General features: G+C 46.8%; 1 protein-coding gene across 2 annotated transcripts in view; it reads left to right on the top strand.

Moving 5' to 3' along the window:
- Positions 1–2973: 2973 nt before the first annotated feature.
- aldh4a1 (aldehyde dehydrogenase 4 family, member A1) overlaps positions 2974–19001 on the top strand; it is a 44844-nt gene continuing 28816 nt past the window's right edge. The window contains exons 1-9 of one of the 2 annotated variants that reach the window (XM_078238915.1): positions 2974–3032; positions 3346–3655; positions 8062–8155; positions 10181–10273; positions 13040–13087; positions 13495–13650; positions 14243–14392; positions 15059–15133; positions 18190–18377. In XM_078238915.1, coding sequence (XP_078095041.1) covers positions 3615–3655; positions 8062–8155; positions 10181–10273; positions 13040–13087; positions 13495–13650; positions 14243–14392; positions 15059–15133; positions 18190–18377 — 845 coding nt within the window. In that variant the 5' untranslated portion in view covers positions 2974–3032; positions 3346–3614. Of the gene's footprint in view, positions 3252–3345; positions 3656–8061; positions 8156–10180; positions 10274–13039; positions 13088–13494; positions 13651–14242; positions 14393–15058; positions 15134–18189; positions 18378–19001 lie in introns of both variants that reach the window. The other variant, XM_078238913.1, reaches the window with a different exon arrangement.

Here is a 19001-nt window from a genome sequence, read left to right on the forward strand (position 1 = left end):
TCTCTACATGATTGTTATGAGTGTTTCCAAATTCCATTCTCAAAAAGACAGACTTTAAAATCTGCTTTCAAATCAATGCTTTCTCTCAGCTGCTTTTATCAAGGATCTGCCTCCAGGTTTTCCAACTAGTCTTTCAATTAAGGCTTTCCCTCAGCTGTTTTAGCAAGGATTCATCTCCAGGTTTTCTCGTGCTTCTTTCAGTATTCCTTTGTCTTAAGCGCACTTACATAAACTCTGAGATCTAGCCACCAATTGCTTCACAATTATTTCAACTAACTTTTCAAAGTCTGTGGTAAGATATCACAAACCTTAGAACTCACTAGCCAACTCCTTCTCAGCTCTGTCTGTGACTTCTCTGAATAGTATCCTGTTCTAGTTCCAGTTTCCTCTTGCTTTAACTTCAGGCTTCTTGGAAATTCCCTTCTTCAATTCTGATTTTCCTAATAAGCTGTTCTTTAGATTTCTGGCACACCTTCCTTCTTTCCTTCTCCAAGCCTTTATTTATTTTTCATGTCAGAAACTCTTTCAGCATAATAGAAACACAGCCTTAACTGAAACCAAAACTCCCTTACCTGCAAACACCCTTGTTTATCATGACTCTTACCCTTTCCTACACAAAAACACTAAATTAAACTCACTTAAATCTATACCTTATTATAATATTTAACGAATCACATAGAGATCACTTAGAACTACCTCTGTTTTCCTGACACAATGGTAACTTTGGTTCCATAAAGGCGGCACGGTAGCACAGTGGTTAGCACTGCTGCTTCACAGCTCCAGGGTCCCGGGTTCGATTCCCGGCTCGGGTCACTGTCTGTGTGGAGTTTGCACATTCTCCTTGTGTCTGCGTGGGTTTCCTCCGGGTGCTCCGGTTTCCTCCCACAGTCCAAAGATGTGCAGGTTAGGTTGATTGGCCAGGTTAAAAATTGCCCCTTAGAGTTCTGAGATGCGTAGGTTAGCGGGATTAGCGGGTAAATATGTGGGGGTAGGGCCTGGGTGGGATTGTGGTCGGTGCAGACTCGATGGGCCGAATGGCCTCCTTCTGCACTGTAGGGTTTCTATGATTTCTATGATAAAAAGTACTTCACTGGCTTTATGACAGCTTGAGGCTGTGATATCTAAAAAAAAATGCAAGTCTTTCTTTTCTTATGGTGGCCAGATGAATGTTTCACAATGATCTATTCTGGGCATCAGAGTACAACAGCATACATTTATATAACATCTGGTTCAGCTGGAGACAATGGCCAGAGATGGAGTTTGTGTCTGGAACCAGTGACAATGGCTTCAGCTTTCTGAATACCTAGTTGGATGTTGGGCAAGCTACATCACAAATAAGAGCCAGGAGCGATGTTGAGAGAGATAGGTGTTAAGAGGTGAGTGGTGTCAGTGACATAAACTACCTGAAGTTCTGTTTTTGTCTGTCACCAAGGGGCAGCAGATAGATGAGAAATAGCATCAGAAAATCCTTACAGTGCAGAAGGAGGACACTTGGCCCATCGAGTCTGCACAGACTCTGTCAGAGAGACAGAGTACCTTTCCCTACCATATCCCAGTAACTCTACACATTTACCATGACTAATCCATCTAACCTACATATCTTGGGTCACTAAGAGGCATTTTAGCATAGACAATCCACCTAACCTGCATGGACATCTTTGGAGTGTTGGAGGAAACCCACACAGACACAGGGAGAATACGCAAACTCCACACAGACGGTCACCCAAAGCTGGAATTGAACCCGGGTCCATGGCGCTGAGGCAGCAGTGCTAACCACTGTGCCACAGTGCTGTGGAGTTGTCAGGATAAATCATTGGGGGACGTGAGATGTAACGGTGAAGGAGGGGGAAGAAAAGTCAGTGGAGATGATTTTCTGACCATAACCGGATAGATGAAAATGGAACTAGGTGAGTGCAATCTCATCCATCTGGACAATTGAGGAGAGGCAATGGAGGAGGACGTGAGCAATGGTGACAACAGTGTCAAAGACTGCAGCCAATTAACAAAGAATGAGGAGAGATGGTTTACCATTGTGACAGTTACATAGGATTAATTTGTAACTTGAAAATGGATCATTTCAGCAATATGGTAAGACTGAAACTTGACTGGCAAGATGCAAACATGTGCTGGAATTCTCTTGCCCTGCCCACCATGGGAATCTGAGCGGGCGAGGGGTGGACAATGGGAAGGTCCGTTGACCTCGGGCAGGATTTTCACATCTGGGGTCAAGCAAGGCTGTAAATTCTGCCCATAGAGTTCTTGAGGAGATGGGCATGTATTTGCGAAGTAACTAAACATTTGAGACTTTTTGTGAAGAAGATGGCACAGTGGTTAGCACTGTTGTCTCACAGCACCAAGGACCTGGTTTGAATTCCAACCTCGGATGGCAGTACAGTGGTTAACACGGTTGTCTCACAGTGCCAAGGACCTGGTTTGAATTCCAACCTCGGGTGGCGGCACAGTGGTTAGCATTGCTGCCTCCACAGTGTCAGGGACCCGGATTCAATTCTGACTTCGGCTGACTGTGTGGAGTTTGCACATTCTCCCTGTGTCTGCGTGGGTTTCCTCCAGGTGCTCTGGTTTCCTCCCACATGATGTGGAGATTATTCATTATTCATGTAAATTGAGTTGTCTTTATATGCTCTGTTTGTGAACAGAATTCCCACTCACCTGAAGAAGGGGCTTGGAGCTCCGAAAGCTTGTGTGGCTTTTGCTACCAAATAAACCTGTTGGACTTTAACCTGGTGTTGTTAAACTTCTTACTGTGTTCCTCCCACATGCCAAAGATGGGTGGGTGAGGTGAATTGGCCAGGCTAAATTGCCCCTTCGTGTCAGGGAGATTAGTGAGGTAAATATGTGGGTTTAAGGGGATAGGGCCCGGGTGGGATTGTTGTCGGTGCAGGCTTGTGGGGCCTCCTTCTGCACTGTAGGGATTCAATGAAGGGATGATTTGAAACGGGTTGGTAGCTTGCAAGGTCAGAGAGTCCTGGATAGAGTGAGATCTGAGTCCATGCGGTTGCACAGTTGTTCAGGTTGGCGGCTTATAGGTTTAACACACAGCACTCTCCATAACTGACCTTCACCATGGCTCTGGAGGCCAGTCTAAGATTCTCAGTATCAGCTGCGACTCAGTTGGTAGCAGCGTGAGCCACAAGGCTGTGTGTGTGTTCAAATCCCACTCCAGAGACTTTGGGCACAAAAACCTTGGCTGACCCTCAGTGGGAGAGCTGCATTGGCAAAGACTCTTTTGGGTGAAACTTTAACCCTCAGGTGGACATTAAAGATCCCATGGCAGGGGTGATATCTGTGAAACATTAACCTTTGTTTTCCTGTCTCTCTGTACAGGAGCTCGCAGACCTGAATTTGACTCTATTTCCCTTCCTGTCAGAGACGAGGAGCCGCTGACCCGCTGCATTGGTGAAGGAGCGGCGCCAGCGGCACTGAGTCCGGATCGGCAGCGGGAGGCAGCGAGAACCCGCCGCAAATAAAATATTAAATAAACAAAATCTATAACGGGAACAATTCGCCAGGAGACTGCTCGAACCGGCCCCGGGTGTCCCATCAGATCAGGGGAAAGGCCGCCTGAAGGAGAGAGAGAGACACCGTGAGGCGCCATGCTGAGTCTCCGGCGGCTTCTGCTGAAGAGCCGCTCCGGGTGAGTGAGGGAGGGAAGCGGGGGCAGGGAGAAGGAGACCCCCCTCCCCGAGGCTCTCCGGGCCCAGGACGGGGAGAGACGGGGTGAGCAGCTGATGGCGGCCGGACCCGGGCCTAGCAGGGCAGTGAGGCTGCGGGAAGCCCGCAGGGGGGGAAGCAGGTGGCGGGAAGGATGAGGAAGGGAAAGTGCGCCACCGGGCTTGGGTTGCGGGATCTCTCCCCGCTCTTCACTGAAAGACATGAGACTCCCAACTGGGAATTGGGTTCAGGCAGCACCTTCCACCCAGCAAACCAACACCCTGCTCTCCCCAAAGTAAACCCCCCCCCTTCTCTCCCCAAAGTAAACCCCCCCCCCTTCTCTCCCCAAAGTTAACCCCCCCCCTCTCTCCCCAAAGTTAACCCCCCCCTTCTCTCCCCAAAGTTAACCCCCCCCCTTCTCTCCCCAAAGTTTACCCCCCCCTTCTCTCCCCAAAGTTTACCCCCCCCTTCTCTCCCCAAAGTTTACCCCCCCTTCTCTCCCCAAAGTTTACCCCCCCTTCTCTCCCCAAAGTTTACCCCCCCCTTCTCTCCCCAAAGTTTACCCCCCCCTTCTCTCCCCAAAGTTTACCCCCCTTCTCTCCCCAAAGTTTACCCCCCCTTCTCTCCCCAAAGTTTACCCCCCCTTCTCTCCCCAAAGTTTACCCCCCTTCTCTCCCCAAAGTTTACCCCCCCTTCTCTCCCCAAAGTTTACCCCCTCCTGCTCTCCCCAAAGTTTACCCCCTCCTTCTCTCCCCAAAGTTTACCCCCCCCCTCCCCAAAGTTTACCCCCCCCCTCCCCAAAGTTTACCCCCCCCTCCCCAAAGTTTACCCCCCCCTCCCCAAAGTTTACCCCCCCCTCCCCAAAGTTTACCCCCCCCTCCCCAAAGTTTACCCCCCCTCTCTCCCCAAAGTTTACCCCCCCCTCTCTCCCCAAAGTTTACCCCCCCTCTCTCCCCAAAGTTTACCCCCCCCCTCTCCCCAAAGTTTACCCCCCCTTCTCTCCCCAAAGTTTACCCCCCCTTCTCTCCCCAAAGTTTACCCCCCCTTCTCTCCCCAAAGTTTACCCCCCCTTCTCTCCCCAAAGTTTACCCCCCCTTCTCTCCCCAAAGTTTACCCCCCCTTCTCTCCCCAAAGTTTACCCCCCCTTCTCTCCCCAAAGTTTACCCCCCCTTCTCTCCCCAAAGTTTACCCCCCCTTCTCTCCCCAAAGTTTACCCCCCCTTCTCTCCCCAAAGTTTACCCCCCCTTCTCTCCCCAAAGTTTACCCCCCCCTTCTCTCCCCAAAGTTTACCCCCCCTTCTCTCCCCAAAGTTTACCCCCCCTTCTCTCCCCAAAGTTTACCCCCCCTTCTCTCCCCAAAGTTTACCCCCCTTCTCTCCCCAAAGTTTACCCCCCCTCCTCTCCCCAAAGTTTACCCCCCCTCCTTCTCTCCCCAAAGTTTACCCCCCCTCCTTCTCTCCCCAAAGTTTACCCCCCCTTCTCTCCCCAAAGTTTACCCCCCCTCCTCCTCTCCCCAAAGTTTACCCCCCCCTTCTCTCCCCAAAGTTTACCCCCCCTTCTCTCCCCAAAGTTTACCCCCCCTTCTCTCCCCAAAGTTTACCCCCCTTCTCTCCCCAAAGTTTACCCCCCCTTCTCTCCCCAAAGTTTACCCCCCTTCTCTCCCCAAAGTTTACCCCCCTTCTCTCCCCAAAGTTTACCCCCCTTCTCTCCCCAAAGTCCCCCCCCTCCCCAAAGTCCCCCCCTCCCCAAAGTCCCCCCCTCCCCAAAGTCCCCCCCTCCCCAAAGTCCCCCCCTCCCCAAAGTCCCCCCCCTCCCCAAAGTCCCCCCCCTCCCCAAAGTCCCCCCCCTCCCCAAAGTCCCCCCCCTCCCCAAAGTCCCCCCCCCTCCCCAAAGTCCCCCCCCCTCCCCAAAGTCCCCCCCCTCCCCAAAGTCCCCCCCCTCCCCAAAGTCCCCCCCCCTCCCCAAAGTCCCCCCCCTCCCCAAAGTCCCCCCCCCTCCCCAAAGTCCCCCCCCCTCCCCAAAGTCCCCCCCCTCCCCAAAGTCCCCCCCCTCCCCAAAGTCCCCCCCCCTCCCCAAAGTCCCCCCCCCTCCCCAAAGTCCCCCCCCCTCCCCAAAGTCCCCCCCCCTCCCCAAAGTCCCCCCTCCCCCCCGGTGCGTGTGCCTCCCCCCCGGTGTGTCCGTCCGCCCCCTCCCCCCCGATGCTTGTGTGTGTGTGTCCCCCGGTGCTTGTGTCGTCCCACCCCGCCCCCCCCGGTGCTTGTGTCCCCTCTCTCCCCCCCGGTGCTTGTGTCCCCCCCTCCCCCCGGTGCTTGTGTCCCCCCCCCCCCCCCCCCCCCCGGTGCTTGTGTGTCCCCCTTCCCCCCGGTGCTTGTGTCCCCCCCCCCCCCCCCCCGGTGCTTGTGTCCCCCCCCCGTGCTTGTGTCACCGACCCCTTCCCCCCCGGTGCTTGTGTCCCCCCCCTCCCCCCGGTGCTTGTGTCCCCCCCCCTTCCCCCCCGGTGCTTGTGTCCCCCCCTCCCCTCATTCCTCCATAGAAACGCTGCCAAAATATAAAGGAGATTTTCATAGAATCCCTACAGTGCAGACGGAGGCCATTCAGCCCATTGAATCTGCATCCACCACAATCCCACCTTGCCCCTATCCCTGTAACCTCACGTATTTTATCCTGTTAATCCCCTTCACACTAAGGAGCAATTTGGCATGGCCAATCCACCTAACCCTCACGTCTTTCGGACTGTGGGAGGAAATCGGAGCACCCAGAGGAAACCCATGCAGACACAGGGAGAATGTGCAAACTCCACATTTTGATCTAAGGAAGGTGATTCTGGAAGGAATGGTAACAAGTTTGGTCAGGATAGTGAGGGACTGTAGTCAGCTTGGTGGGGACAAAATTTTAGCTTATTTGTTACTGTCACAAGTAGGCTTACATTAACACTGCAATGAAATTGTTGTGAAAATCCTCAAGTCGCCACACTCTGGCGCCTGTTCGGAGAAACTGAGGGAGAATTTAGCATGGCCAATGCACCTAACCAGCACGTTTTTCTTCGGACTGTGGGAGGAAACCAGAGCACCCATAGGAAACCCACGCAGACACTGGGAGGGCACAGTGGTTAGCACTGCTGCCTCACAGCACCAGGGACCTGGGTTTGATTCCCGGCTTGGGCCACTGTCTGTGTGGAGTTTGCACATTCTCCCCACGTCTGCGTGGGTTTCCTCCGGGTGCCCTGGTTTCCTCCCACAGTCCAAAGATGTGCGGGTTAGGTCCATTGGCCATGTTAAATTCTCCCTCCGTGTACTCGAACAGGCGCCTGAGTGTGGTGTTTCGGAGATTTTCACAGTAACTTCGTTACATTGTGAATGTAAGCCTACTTGTGACTAATAAATAAACTTTTACTTTTGAATATGGAAACTCACATGGACAGTGACCCAAGCCGGGAATCGAACCCGGGTCCTTGGAGCTGTGAGGCAGCAGTGTTAGTCACTGTGTCACCGTGCCGCAGGCCAGAAGCTGAAAGGTTTGCACACCATACGATGTGATTTTTAATTTTCTTTTCAGATATCGAGGGTTTTGCAGTACTTTCATTGCAGTGTTAATGTAAACCTACTTGTAACACTAATAAAATAAATTTTAAAAAACTATAGTGGACCAGCAACACTGGCTGAGTCACGCACCATAGGGACAGAGTTTAGAATGAGCTGGTTTATGAAGGACGGGCCAACAAGCACAGCATTGGGATAAAGGCAAAATACTGCGAATGCTGGAATCTGAAACAGAAAATGCTGGAGAAACTCAGCAGGTCTGACAGCATCTGTGGAAGAGAGAATAGAGCCAACATTTTGAGTTTGGAGCAAAGCATTGGAATAGTCTAGCCTGGCAGCGCATCTGCTGCCAAAATCCCTAATCATGTCTCTGCCTCTTTCAATGCATTGTTGGCCAGAATCTCACATTCTATCCTCCCTAAACTTGAGGTCATTAAACATCTGCTGTCTATGTATGACCTAACCCGTATCATGTTCAGTTCACCCTTATGCTCGCTGATCTACAATGGTTCCCATTTAATAATTCCGATGCTTGTTTTCACATTCCTCGTGGCCTTCTTTCCCCTGTCCCCCTCCCTATCTCTGTAATCTCCTGCAGCCCACAAAACCCTTAAGACCACTGCGTTCATCTATTTCTGCCCTCTTGTGCATCCCTGATTTTAATCGGTGGCTGTGCCTTCAGTTGTCCAAATTTCTGTCTGCAATGAGGCTGGTTTAACTTCAGACTTTATCTGGGTGAGGGGATTGAACCAGCGGCAGGAGTTTGTGTGGGGGCCAAAGGTGATGGCCTCTATCGTGTTTAAATGTTAACTATTATCTGTGGTACGATTACTGTCTGTAATCATTTGCAGGCTCCGGTTGCAACACACGGCTCCAGTAGCTGTGAAGAATGAACCAATCCTCGATTTCAAGCGAGGAAGCTCAGAACGACAAGCCCTGGAGAAGGTCTGGTCATAAGTTTTACTTAAAATAAAATCTTGTATAACTTTTGCAAACACATGAATGAATAAAATTCCAAAAAGTACAAAACAGCATCAACATTACAGTTAACCGAATGAACAAAACAGTAAACTGAACCATGGAATTGCTTTCATAACAAGGTGCATCTAAGCGCTCCAACATGTGTACACCTGGATCTATAGTCCTCCTTGTATTTGGTGTCTATGCATCAAAGTTGTTGCTCCAAAGACTGCATTTGTTACCCATTTCTAGTTTTTGCCAAGAAGGTGGTGATGGACCGACATCTTGAACTGCTGGATCTGTGTGACAATAGTGCACATATCACCACTAATTTCCTTCTTTATCTTTGAACATTGGAGTGAGTGACCACTTCAGAGAATATTTATAAGGTTGAACTCAGAGGATAGTCAGTGCAAACCTGTGAGAAGAAATAGCTTGCTGCTTATTGTAAAATATTGTGAATCTATGCACTGCCTGTGGGAATGAGTTCATAAAGATAGAAACATCATGAGCAATTTCTAAATTTATCCACTCCTTCGAGCCCACTCCGTCATTCAATGAAATCATGGCTGATCTAGTACTTTAACACCATTTCCTGCACTATCCATGTATCTCTTGATGTGTTTAATATGTAGAAATCAATAGATTTCAGTCTTGACCGTACGCAGTGATTAAGCCTCCACAGTCTCCTGGGACAGACAATTCCAAAGATTCATTACCCCTTGAGTGAAGAAATTCCTACTCATCTCAGTCCCAAATAGCCTGTCCCTTATTCTGATTCTGTGCCTCCTGGTTCTAGACTAACAACAACCACCCCCTTACCGGGGGAACATCCTTCCTACATCTACTTTGTTGAGCCATGTAAGAATTTTGTACATTTGAATGGGACTACCTGATATTCTTCTAAACTCCAGAGAATAAAGGCTCAGTCTATTTAATCTTCCCTCACAGGACAATCACTCCATCCCAGAAATTAGTTTGTTAAACCTTTGTTGCACTTCCTCTCGGGCAAGTATATCTTTCCTTGGGTATGGAGACCAAAACTGCACACAATACAATACATTCACTGGCAATCATTACAAGGAGCAAATGCTATTTGGTGATGTTACACAGCTGTCCTCTGAGGAGTTGATATCTGAAATTATAGCTTCTCCGACTTCAGATAGCAACTCCTCAGAGGACAGTTGTTGACAATCAGGTTTAACTTCTCAACTTGATTGTCAGAACATGTCCACAGATATCTCATTAAACTACATTATCTCTCGAGCCTGAAGGAACAATGATGTAGCAGAAAGTAGTAAAATCTGAATCAAAAGGAATCAAAAATACAGAATTGTTACAGCACAGAAGGCCATGTAGCCCATCATGTCTGCACTAGCTCTCCAAATGAACCTTTTTGTGCCATTCCCCTGCCTTTTTCCCATACCCCTGCACATTGTTTCTATTGAAATAATCACCTAATGTCCTCATGAATGTCTCAATTGAACCTGCCTCCACCACACTTCCAGGCAGTGCATTCCAGACTCGAACCACCCACTGTGTGAAAACATTTTTTCTCCTATCATATTTGCTTCTTTTGCAAATCACTTTAAATTTGTGCCTTCTCGTTCTTGATCCTTTTACGAACAGGCACAGTTTCTCCCTATCTACTCTGTCTAGTCGCCTCATGATTTTTAACACCTCTATCAAATCTCCTACCCTTCCTTCTCTCCAAGGACAACAGTCCCAACCTCTCCAATCTATCCTCATAAACTGAAGTTTCTCATCCTGGAACAATTATTATAAACCTCTTCTGCACTCTCTCCAATGCATTCACATTCTTTCTATAGTGTCCGAAGATAAATTGAATTGGTAGAAGATGGCTAAACTGGGATGCATGTCTGGACTGAGTTGTAGATTTGAGGAAGTGCTTTTTGTTTTTATGTGAAAGGTAATAGTATTAGATTTATGAATGTGACGTGTGCTTTACCTATTCTGTCCTCGAATTTGATGAGATTGTCTTTTCGTCAGGCCCTAAATGATTTGAAAGGAAAGACACTTGAGATTCCCTGTGTGGTTGGTGGAGAACCTGTCTGGACCAATGATATACAATACCAGCTATGTGTAAGTATCACCAGTACTGAATTAGACATTTATTCAGATGAACCTTAGTGAAAGAAGTATTGAAGTCTGTATTGGAACACTCTCCACTTTACAGCAACTTGCATCAAGACCATTTCTATTGTAGTCTATAAATTTGAACTGTTTGACCTTTGAATGCTAATCAGTTGTGAGAAATCTCAAAATGTTTACTCATTTAAAATGTGAAAATATATTTATTTTTTCTGCGTGTTTTCTTTTTTAACCAAACACTCCGGAGGATGCCTAGGTCACCTTGACCATCCTAATGGTTTCCTGGTTTCCCTGTACAGGAAATCTAAGGTGCATTTAAGTGAAACTCAGGATGACTCCTCCAAATTTGTTCTTCTACCTGTTCTCGATGTTATATGTTTTCTATGTTGTATTAACAACCAGACAAAGACTAGTAATTCGTTGTCTTAAAAGAAATGTGAGAGTGATTGTCATTTTCTGACATTAGATTCCAATCCTTAGGAAAGTGCAGGGATATACAAGCCCGCCTTGTAGATTCATAGAGGTTTACAGCATGGAAACAGGCCCTTTGGCCTAATCTGTCCATGCCGCCCTTTTTGTTAAACCCCTAAGCTAATCCCACTTGCCCGCATTTGGCCCATATCCCTCTATACCCATCAATATGCAAGTTAAAATCTCCCCTGGTTATTGCCATGCATTTCTGATAAGCTCCCATTATCTATTCCTTTATACTTTGTCCTATCATATACTAGTTAAAATTAGGGGGCCTGTACACCACTCTCACAAGTGACTACTTGCCTTATAATTTCTGATCTCTACCTAAACCATTTCTACATTCTGGTTTCCTGAACTTGGGTCATCCTGAATATTGATCGATATGGGTATTTAGGAAGGAGAGGAAGTTAAGAAAAGGTAGAGAGGTCACTTTGTTAATTAATTATGGGATTAGCACATTACAGAGGAATGACTCAAGTTCAGGAAACCAGGATGTAGAAATTAACGGAGGGACCCCTCTACCTTTTCCTAACTTCCTCTACTTCCTAAATGTCTCATATCCATCAATATTCAGGTCCCAGTCTATGTCATCCTGCAGCCATGTCTCTGTAATTGTTATCCGATTGTACTTATTTCTATTTGCGCTCTCAGTTCATCTGATTTGATTTGAATGCTACATGCATTTAGTTACAGAGCCTTTAGTTTTGCCCATTTATTATTTTGTAACATCTAGCCTTATCTGCCGATTTGCTCTTAGATATATACTCCCTATACTTTCTGTACCTTCCTTCACATGGAGCCAGGGCCCTGGGTTCAATACCAGCTTTGGGTGACTGTCTGTGTGGAGTTTGCACGTTCTCCCTGTGTCTGAGTGAGTTCTCTCTCGGTGCTCTGGTTTCCTCCCACAGTCCAAAGATGTGTTAGGTGGATTGGCCGTGCTAAATTGCCCCTTAGTGTCCCAAGGTCTGTCGGTTAGGGGGGTTACAGGGATAGGACCTGGGTGGGATGCTCTATCAGCAAGTCGGTGCAGACTCGGTGGGCCGAATGTCCTTATTCTGCACTGTAGGGATTCTGTGTGTCACGGTCTGTTTATCATTTCCCATATTAATACCTTTCTCTCTTGCCTTTTCACTACTCTTTGATTTATCACATGTTCTCAGATTTAATTTAAAACCCCCTCTACTTTTCTAGTTATGCAGCCCACTAAAACACTGGCCTCAGCACAGAGCAGGTGTAAACTGTCCCGACAGTATGGCCCCACTTTCCTGAATATTGGTTAAGCTAACGCGAGTACCCTTTTTTTTAAGTATATCAAAACCAGAGTATGTGGTTACAGAGTATGCTAGTGTCTTCAATAGGTCGATGTGATGCTTTTAGTGTGTGGGTGAAGAGAGGTTAGCATGCTTTCTGCTTTTATGTGCTGCTCTGTGTCTCACTTTCAGCTTACACCACTGGCCAGCAGCAATGCGAGAAAGAGAGCCAAATGGGTTAGTAACTCCCTGTCAGTACACGGCCTTTCCATCGGCATCCTCTGCTATGCCTCCTCATGGTGACACATGATAACTGGGTTCCTCATGGCCCTAGGCTAAAAGTTCAGAGGAACTCAGTGGAGGCTTGGCTCCCTGATGTGCCTGAAAGGATGGTAGAGATGGTAACCCTCATTACAGTGAAGAAGTATTTAGATGAGCACTTGAAACATCATAGCATACAAGGCTACAGGCCAAGTGCTGGAAAATGGGATTAGAACAGAAAGGTGCTTGATGGATGGCACAGACAGAATGGGCTGACGGGCCTCTTTCTGTGCTGTAAAACTCCATGTGCAGTGTGAGGTCCACGCCAAGTAGACACAGCCTGGCATTCTTGAATCAAACTCCCAGCTACTGTATAGGCAAATAGCTACCTTGTAAACAAAAAAAATCTGGAGTTGAGCACAAAGGTGGATCTGTAGAGATTTATGGTCCAATTTTGTTTTTCAGCATGCTGACAGAGGAGATAAAATATGGTGGGTGTGGGCTGGTGGAGCATAAACACTGGGATTGACCAGTTGGGCTGAATGTTTTGTTTCTGTGATGTAATCTCTACCCAATACAGTGGATTCTTATCAGAATTTTAGGGATCAAATTTCACACTTTTTTCTTAAATTAAAATGGGGCTTTGATGATTAGGATTGACTGGATTTGCTCAGTGTCTGACTATTGCAGGAACAATCTGATTTGTATTATACTTAACTACAGAGCACAATCTCAATATGAATTAAGATTACCCTTGTTTTCTTTATTTTAGCCATTTAACCATTCGCACAAAGTGGCCAAATTCTGCTATGCCGATAAGGTAAGCTGACTCAGCAGTGTGAAGGACACACTGATGGGACTATCTTCTAATCCAAAGTTTTTTTGTTGATTTAAGAAGTTATCAAACTAAATTGTTCTATCTCAAATGAGTAGCACACTCGCCTCTTAAGCTGTGGGTTCATGCCTCACTCTGGAGACTTGAGTCCATTATCCAGACTGACAATCTCACTGCAGTGGTGAGGGAGCAGTGTCCTGTTCTAAAGGGAAATTACTTTGCATGTCAGTAAGATAATCTTTCTACTTTGAGAACGTAGGAATTGTTTTCTTCTTCAGTTGATTGCTGTTTGCGTAAAGTAAGTTCACATACAAGTGAAGTTAGATGTTGTATTTCACCTGATTATTTTCCCTCTGAAATAGAACCTGATTCCCCTTTTCTCTCTGTTACAGGATTTGATTAATAAGTCCATTAATGCAGCACTGAGTGCCCACAAAGAATGGGATCTCAAACCTGTCGAGGATCGAGCACAAGTATTCTTTAAAGCTGCTGACTTGATTAGTGGGCCGAGACGAGCTGAGCTTTTGGCCAGAACCATGTTTGGACAGGTATGTAGATTTGATCTCTTCCCCCCCCCCCCCCTCTCTTCACCATGCCCCCTCTCTCTCATCACCCCCCTCTCTGAGAAAGTAGAGGCATTGGTGGGCTTTCTTAACTATAGCGTCGGCATGGAGGGACCAGGACAGGTTGTTGGTGATCTGGACACCAAAAAACCTGAAGCTCTCGAGCATTTCTACTTCATCCCCATTGATGTAGACAGGGACATGTCCTCCACTACGCTTTCTGAAGTCGATGACTATTTCCTTCATTTTGTTGACATTGAGGGAGAGATTATTGTCATCGCACCAGCTCACCAGATTCTCCATCTCATTCCTGTGCTCTGTCTTGTCATTGTCCGAGATCAGACCCACTACAGCAGCCAATCTGTACACAGCATGAATGTTTTGACTTTGACAATGTTGGCCGAGTGAGTGGGGAGAGCTCCACCTCCGTTATTCAGAATAATACCATGGGATCTTTTATATTCATCTGAGGGCAGACGGGGCCTCAGTTTAATATCTAGCATGAGAGATAATCTGCAAAATTCTAATACTCACTGTTACACTAATAATGGACATTTTCTTTTGTTTTTATCTTCAGGGTAAAACAGTAATTCAAGCAGAGATTGATGCAGCTGCAGAACTAATAGACTTCTTCCGATTCAATGCTAAACATGCTGTGAAACTTCAACATGAACAGCCAATTAGTGAACCACCAAGCACCAACACGACACTGTACCGGAGTCTAGAGGTGAGAACGTTTTCAAAGGAGTGACTGGTACAGAAGGGTGGAGATGTAGTGAGGGAGTAATATACACTGACGTCTCTTGGATACTAAACTGATAAAAATGTACATTGCCTGCCCATTCTCAAACTCTCTTGATTTTAATTTCCACTGATATGGGTGGAAATGAAAAATGGTGCAGGTTCTATTACATATAAATAGCCAGCTTTGCCAGTTTACTGCATAAGTGAGTGGTGAGGTGACAGTCACCCATGAGGGTGGCACAGTGGTTAGCACTGCTGCCTCACAGCACCAGGGACCCGGGTTTAATTCCAGCCTTGGGTCACTGTCTGTGTGGAGTTTGCACATTCTCCCCGTGTCTACGTGGGTTTCCTCCGGGTGCTCCGGTTTCCTCCCACAGTCCAAAGATGTGCGGGTTAGGTTGATTGACCGTGCTAAATTGACCCTAGTGTCAGGGGGATTAATTAGCGGGATAAATATGTGGCGTTACGGGAATGGGGCCTCGGTGGGATTGTGGTCAGTGCAGACTCGATGGGCCGAATGGCCTCCTTCTGCACTGTAGGGATTCTATGAGACAGGCTGAGATCAGCACACGTACTGCAGCGAACGATCCATAGTGGTATTTTATGCATTGATTTCTGATACTGTGCTATTACCACTTTCTTCTTCCAGGGTTTTGTAGCTGCTGTTTCTCCATTCAACTTCACTGCAATCGGTGGAAACCTGGCAGGAGCTCCAGCACTTATGGTGAGAAACAAGAATCAACAATTTTCTTTTTTTTTGATGAGAAAGGTTAGAAAGTCGATCGGTGTAAGTGAATCTCCTGTTGCAGACAGGATCCAAAAGGTTTTCATACATTTTAGCCCTATAAAAATGAATAAATGGATTTCTTAACTTTGTTTTTTTAAAGAACTAAATAACAAGCAATAATCTAACTGAACCAAAGGGATTATTTTTCATTGCTGTTGGGTATTTTCCAAGTTGGTAATGGCTTAAAGTTCCTTTATTTGTAACATTCCGAATCTGCTTTCAGCTGGGAATTAATAACTAAAGGTGCTAATGAGGGTAAAGCCGTTGAACAAATGAACTCAGTCTCTTGTGTCTGAGAATCGTGGTATTCCTACAGGAGGCCACTCGGCCCATCGAGCCTGCACCGACTCTCTGATGGAACAGGCCAACCCCCGTCCTATCCCCATAACCCGATGCATTCACCCCACTAATCCCCCTAACCTACAAATCTTGGGATACTAAGGGGGCAATTTAGCATGGCCAATCCACCTGACCTGCACACCTTGGATTGTGGGAGGAAATTGGAGCACTTGGAGGAAACCCACGCAGACACGGGGAGCATGTGTAAATTTCACATTGTGATCTTGGACACTAGTTAGATCAAATAATGACAAAGGAGTTTGTTTACTGAAATGGCTGCTGCGGAGCAGTAAGTTTAAAGGGCCCACCTTTAATTTGACAGGCCAGGGAGAAACTAAGGGGATAGCATTTGGGCGATCGGGGATTGGGAGTTCAGGGGGTGTGAAATTGGAAAGGGGGTGGTTTGGGAGGAGTGGGAGGTATGGTAGAAAGATATATGAGGTTAGCAGTGAGGGGAGTGGCTCCCAGCGCCGGACAGTTGTCCAAATGAAGCAAGCACATCTGGGCATTTGTTGTGCAAATCTTACCTGAATGTTCGAGGGGGATTCCCCAGGGCATCTTTGGAGTACCTCCCAATCCAATGCTGGGAGCTCGGAGATTACAGACCAACATATTGTGATATTGCAGAATTTGATTAAATTAACTTGTATTTATATGCACCATTAACATTATAAAAATGTCCCAAGGTCCTTCAAAGGAATGTAAATCATACAAAAAATTGAGAGATATTGGCACAGGTGATCAAAGGCTTGGTCAGAAGAGTTGGGCTTTGAGGGGGGATTCCAGAGCTTAGGACCACAGCAAAAATATGGGGAAGAGATAGAATGGACAGTATAAAATTGTTTCCCTTGGCGGACAATTCCAGAACCAGGGGACATAGATTCAAAATATGTGGCAAAAGGTGTAGAGGGGACATGAGGAAGAACTTTTTTTCGCAGAGGGTAGTGGGTGTCAGGAGTTCACTGTCCGAGTTGGTGGTGGGGGCAGTGACCCTAAACTCTTTTTAAAAAAGTACCTGGATCTGCACCTACAGGGCTTTGGGACAGGTGCAGGAAGGTGGGATGAGAAAGAGCACCTGGATGTCCTTCGACTGGCATGGACAAGATGGGCCAAATGGCCTCCTTCTGTGCTGTAACTCTTCCATGATTCTAACAGCCAAAGACAAAGCCACCAGTGACTAAGTGGGGTGGTGAAAGTAGGTCATCTTGGTGATGGAGAGGGTATGGGGTCAGTAGCTCCGCTCTGGGTTAAATAGGACACTGACCTTGCAAACAGTCTGGTTCAGCCTCCAACAGTGGCAGGGGGAAGGATGGAGTTTGTGGTTGGGACCAAATACATCGGCTTCAGTCTTTCCAATATTTAATTAATTGAAATTTCTGCTCATTCAATATTGTGTCTTGAATAAGCATTGTGAGAAATTGGAGGTGGTGGTGGGTTGAGCTGGGTATTGTTCGTGTACATTTGGAATCTGATGCATTTTGGGATGATCTTATCAGGGATAGTATTTAGATGAGAGGTAGAGAACCAAGGATATATCCTTGGTGACTCCAGAAGTAATGGTGCAGGGAAGAGAAGCCGTTTCAGGTGATTCTCTGGCTACACCCCGAGATAAAAATTGAACCAGAGGCGAGCAGTTCCACTCATCTGGATTACTGTGTAGAGGTGTTGGAGAATGGCGTGGTCCCAAAACCAACCTCTGCACATATCACTGTACTTTCCTCCAGTCTAATAAGCAACCATTCAACATAACTCCTAGCTTTCTTTCTCTTAGCCAGTTTCATATCATGGTCCCTTTTAATTGCATGGGCTTCCATTATAATACGGTACATTATCAAATGCCTTTTGAAAGTTGATAAATATTCTCTGTATACCTTTGACAAGCCTCTTTGTTACTTCATCAAAGAACCTAAATCAAGTTTATCAGGTGTGCCTTTGACAAATAACTTGTTAACCAATTAAATGAATTCAATTTTGTCCCCTAGTTACCTTGTCTAAAGGTTTCCCCACTGTTGGGATCAGGCTGACTGATCTGTAGTTGTCAAGCATATCTCTCTCTGCTGTCTTTTGGAACAGGTAGCAAAATCCTCCAGTCTTCTGGCCTTTTTTAATGTATTTTTATCCTATTCAAATGATGTCCCCTTTCCTGTTTTACTGTGAGATTGGTAGAATCCTCTTTTTTTGTGAAGACAGAAGCAAGGCACTTCTCGGGAGCGGCGCAGTGGTTAGCACTGCTGCCTCACGAAGCCAGCGACCCAGGTTCAATTCCGGCCTCGGGTGACTGTCTGTGTGGAGTTTGCGCATTCTCCCTGTGTCTGCGTGGGTTTCCTTCAGATACTCCGGTTTCCTCCCACAGTCCAAAGATGTGCGGGTTAGGCTGCTTGGCCGTGCTAAATTGACCCTAGTGTCGGGGGGGGATTAGCAGGGTAAATATGTAGGGTGACGGGAATAGGGTCTGGGTGAGATTATGTCGGTGTAGACTCGATGGGCCAAATGGCCTCCTGCACTGTAGGGATTCTATGATTCTCAGAACTTTAGCCATGCCATATGCTTCCTGCATTTTCCTTGGGCATGCTATTATTTCCATTGTGCATTGTAGTTTTAGAATTAATTGTGAATTTCCAGCAAGATAGCAATCTGTTGTATTATTCTTTTAGGGCAATGTGGTAATCTGGAAACCCAGTGATACAGCTATGGCTGCGAGTTACCTTGTATACGAAATACTTCTTGAAGCCGGACTGCCACCAAATATCATCCAGTTTGTTCCAAGTCATGGGCCACTGTTTGGAGAAACTATTACAGAATCTGAGCACTTGGCAGGAATCAACTTCACCGGCAGTGTCCCGTAAGTAATGACAGCGGCAACAAGTTGCATTTACAGAGCAGTTTTAATGTAGTCCAAGGTCCAAAAGCACTACCCAGCAGTGTTACGTTGGCTTCAGTCTTCCCAGTGTTTATTTGGAGAAAATTGCAACCCCTGTAAGATTGGATGTTGGAAAAGTGGTCTGGCAGCACAGAGACAGTGGGGAGGTGGTGAAGAGATATGGATGGCACCACTTCTGGGATTGGAGGAGAGTCAGAAATGGTAAACCTCTCAGATCAGTGTCACATGTATCGGTATATAGTGCAAAGTATTGTTTCTTGCACACTATTCAGACAAAGCATATTGTTCAGAAGAGTACACAGGGGAAAAGGAAAGGAGAGGGTGCAGAATGTAGTGTTACATAGCTAGGGTGTAGAGAAACATCAACTTAATATAAGGCAGGTCCATTCAAAAGTCTGATGGCAGCAGGGAAGAAGCTGTTCTTGAGCCGGTTGGTACGTGATCTCAGACTTTTGTATCTTTTTCCCGACGGAAGAAAGTAGAAGAAAGCGTGCCCGGGGTGCGTGGGGTCCTTGATTATGCTAGCTGCTTTTCTGAGGCAGCGGGAAGTGTAGACAGGGTTTGAATGATGGACTGGGCTACGTT

This window comes from Mustelus asterias, chromosome 22 (genome assembly GCF_964213995.1).
Source record: "Mustelus asterias chromosome 22, sMusAst1.hap1.1, whole genome shotgun sequence".
NCBI classification, from domain to species: Eukaryota; Metazoa; Chordata; class Chondrichthyes; order Carcharhiniformes; family Triakidae; genus Mustelus; species Mustelus asterias.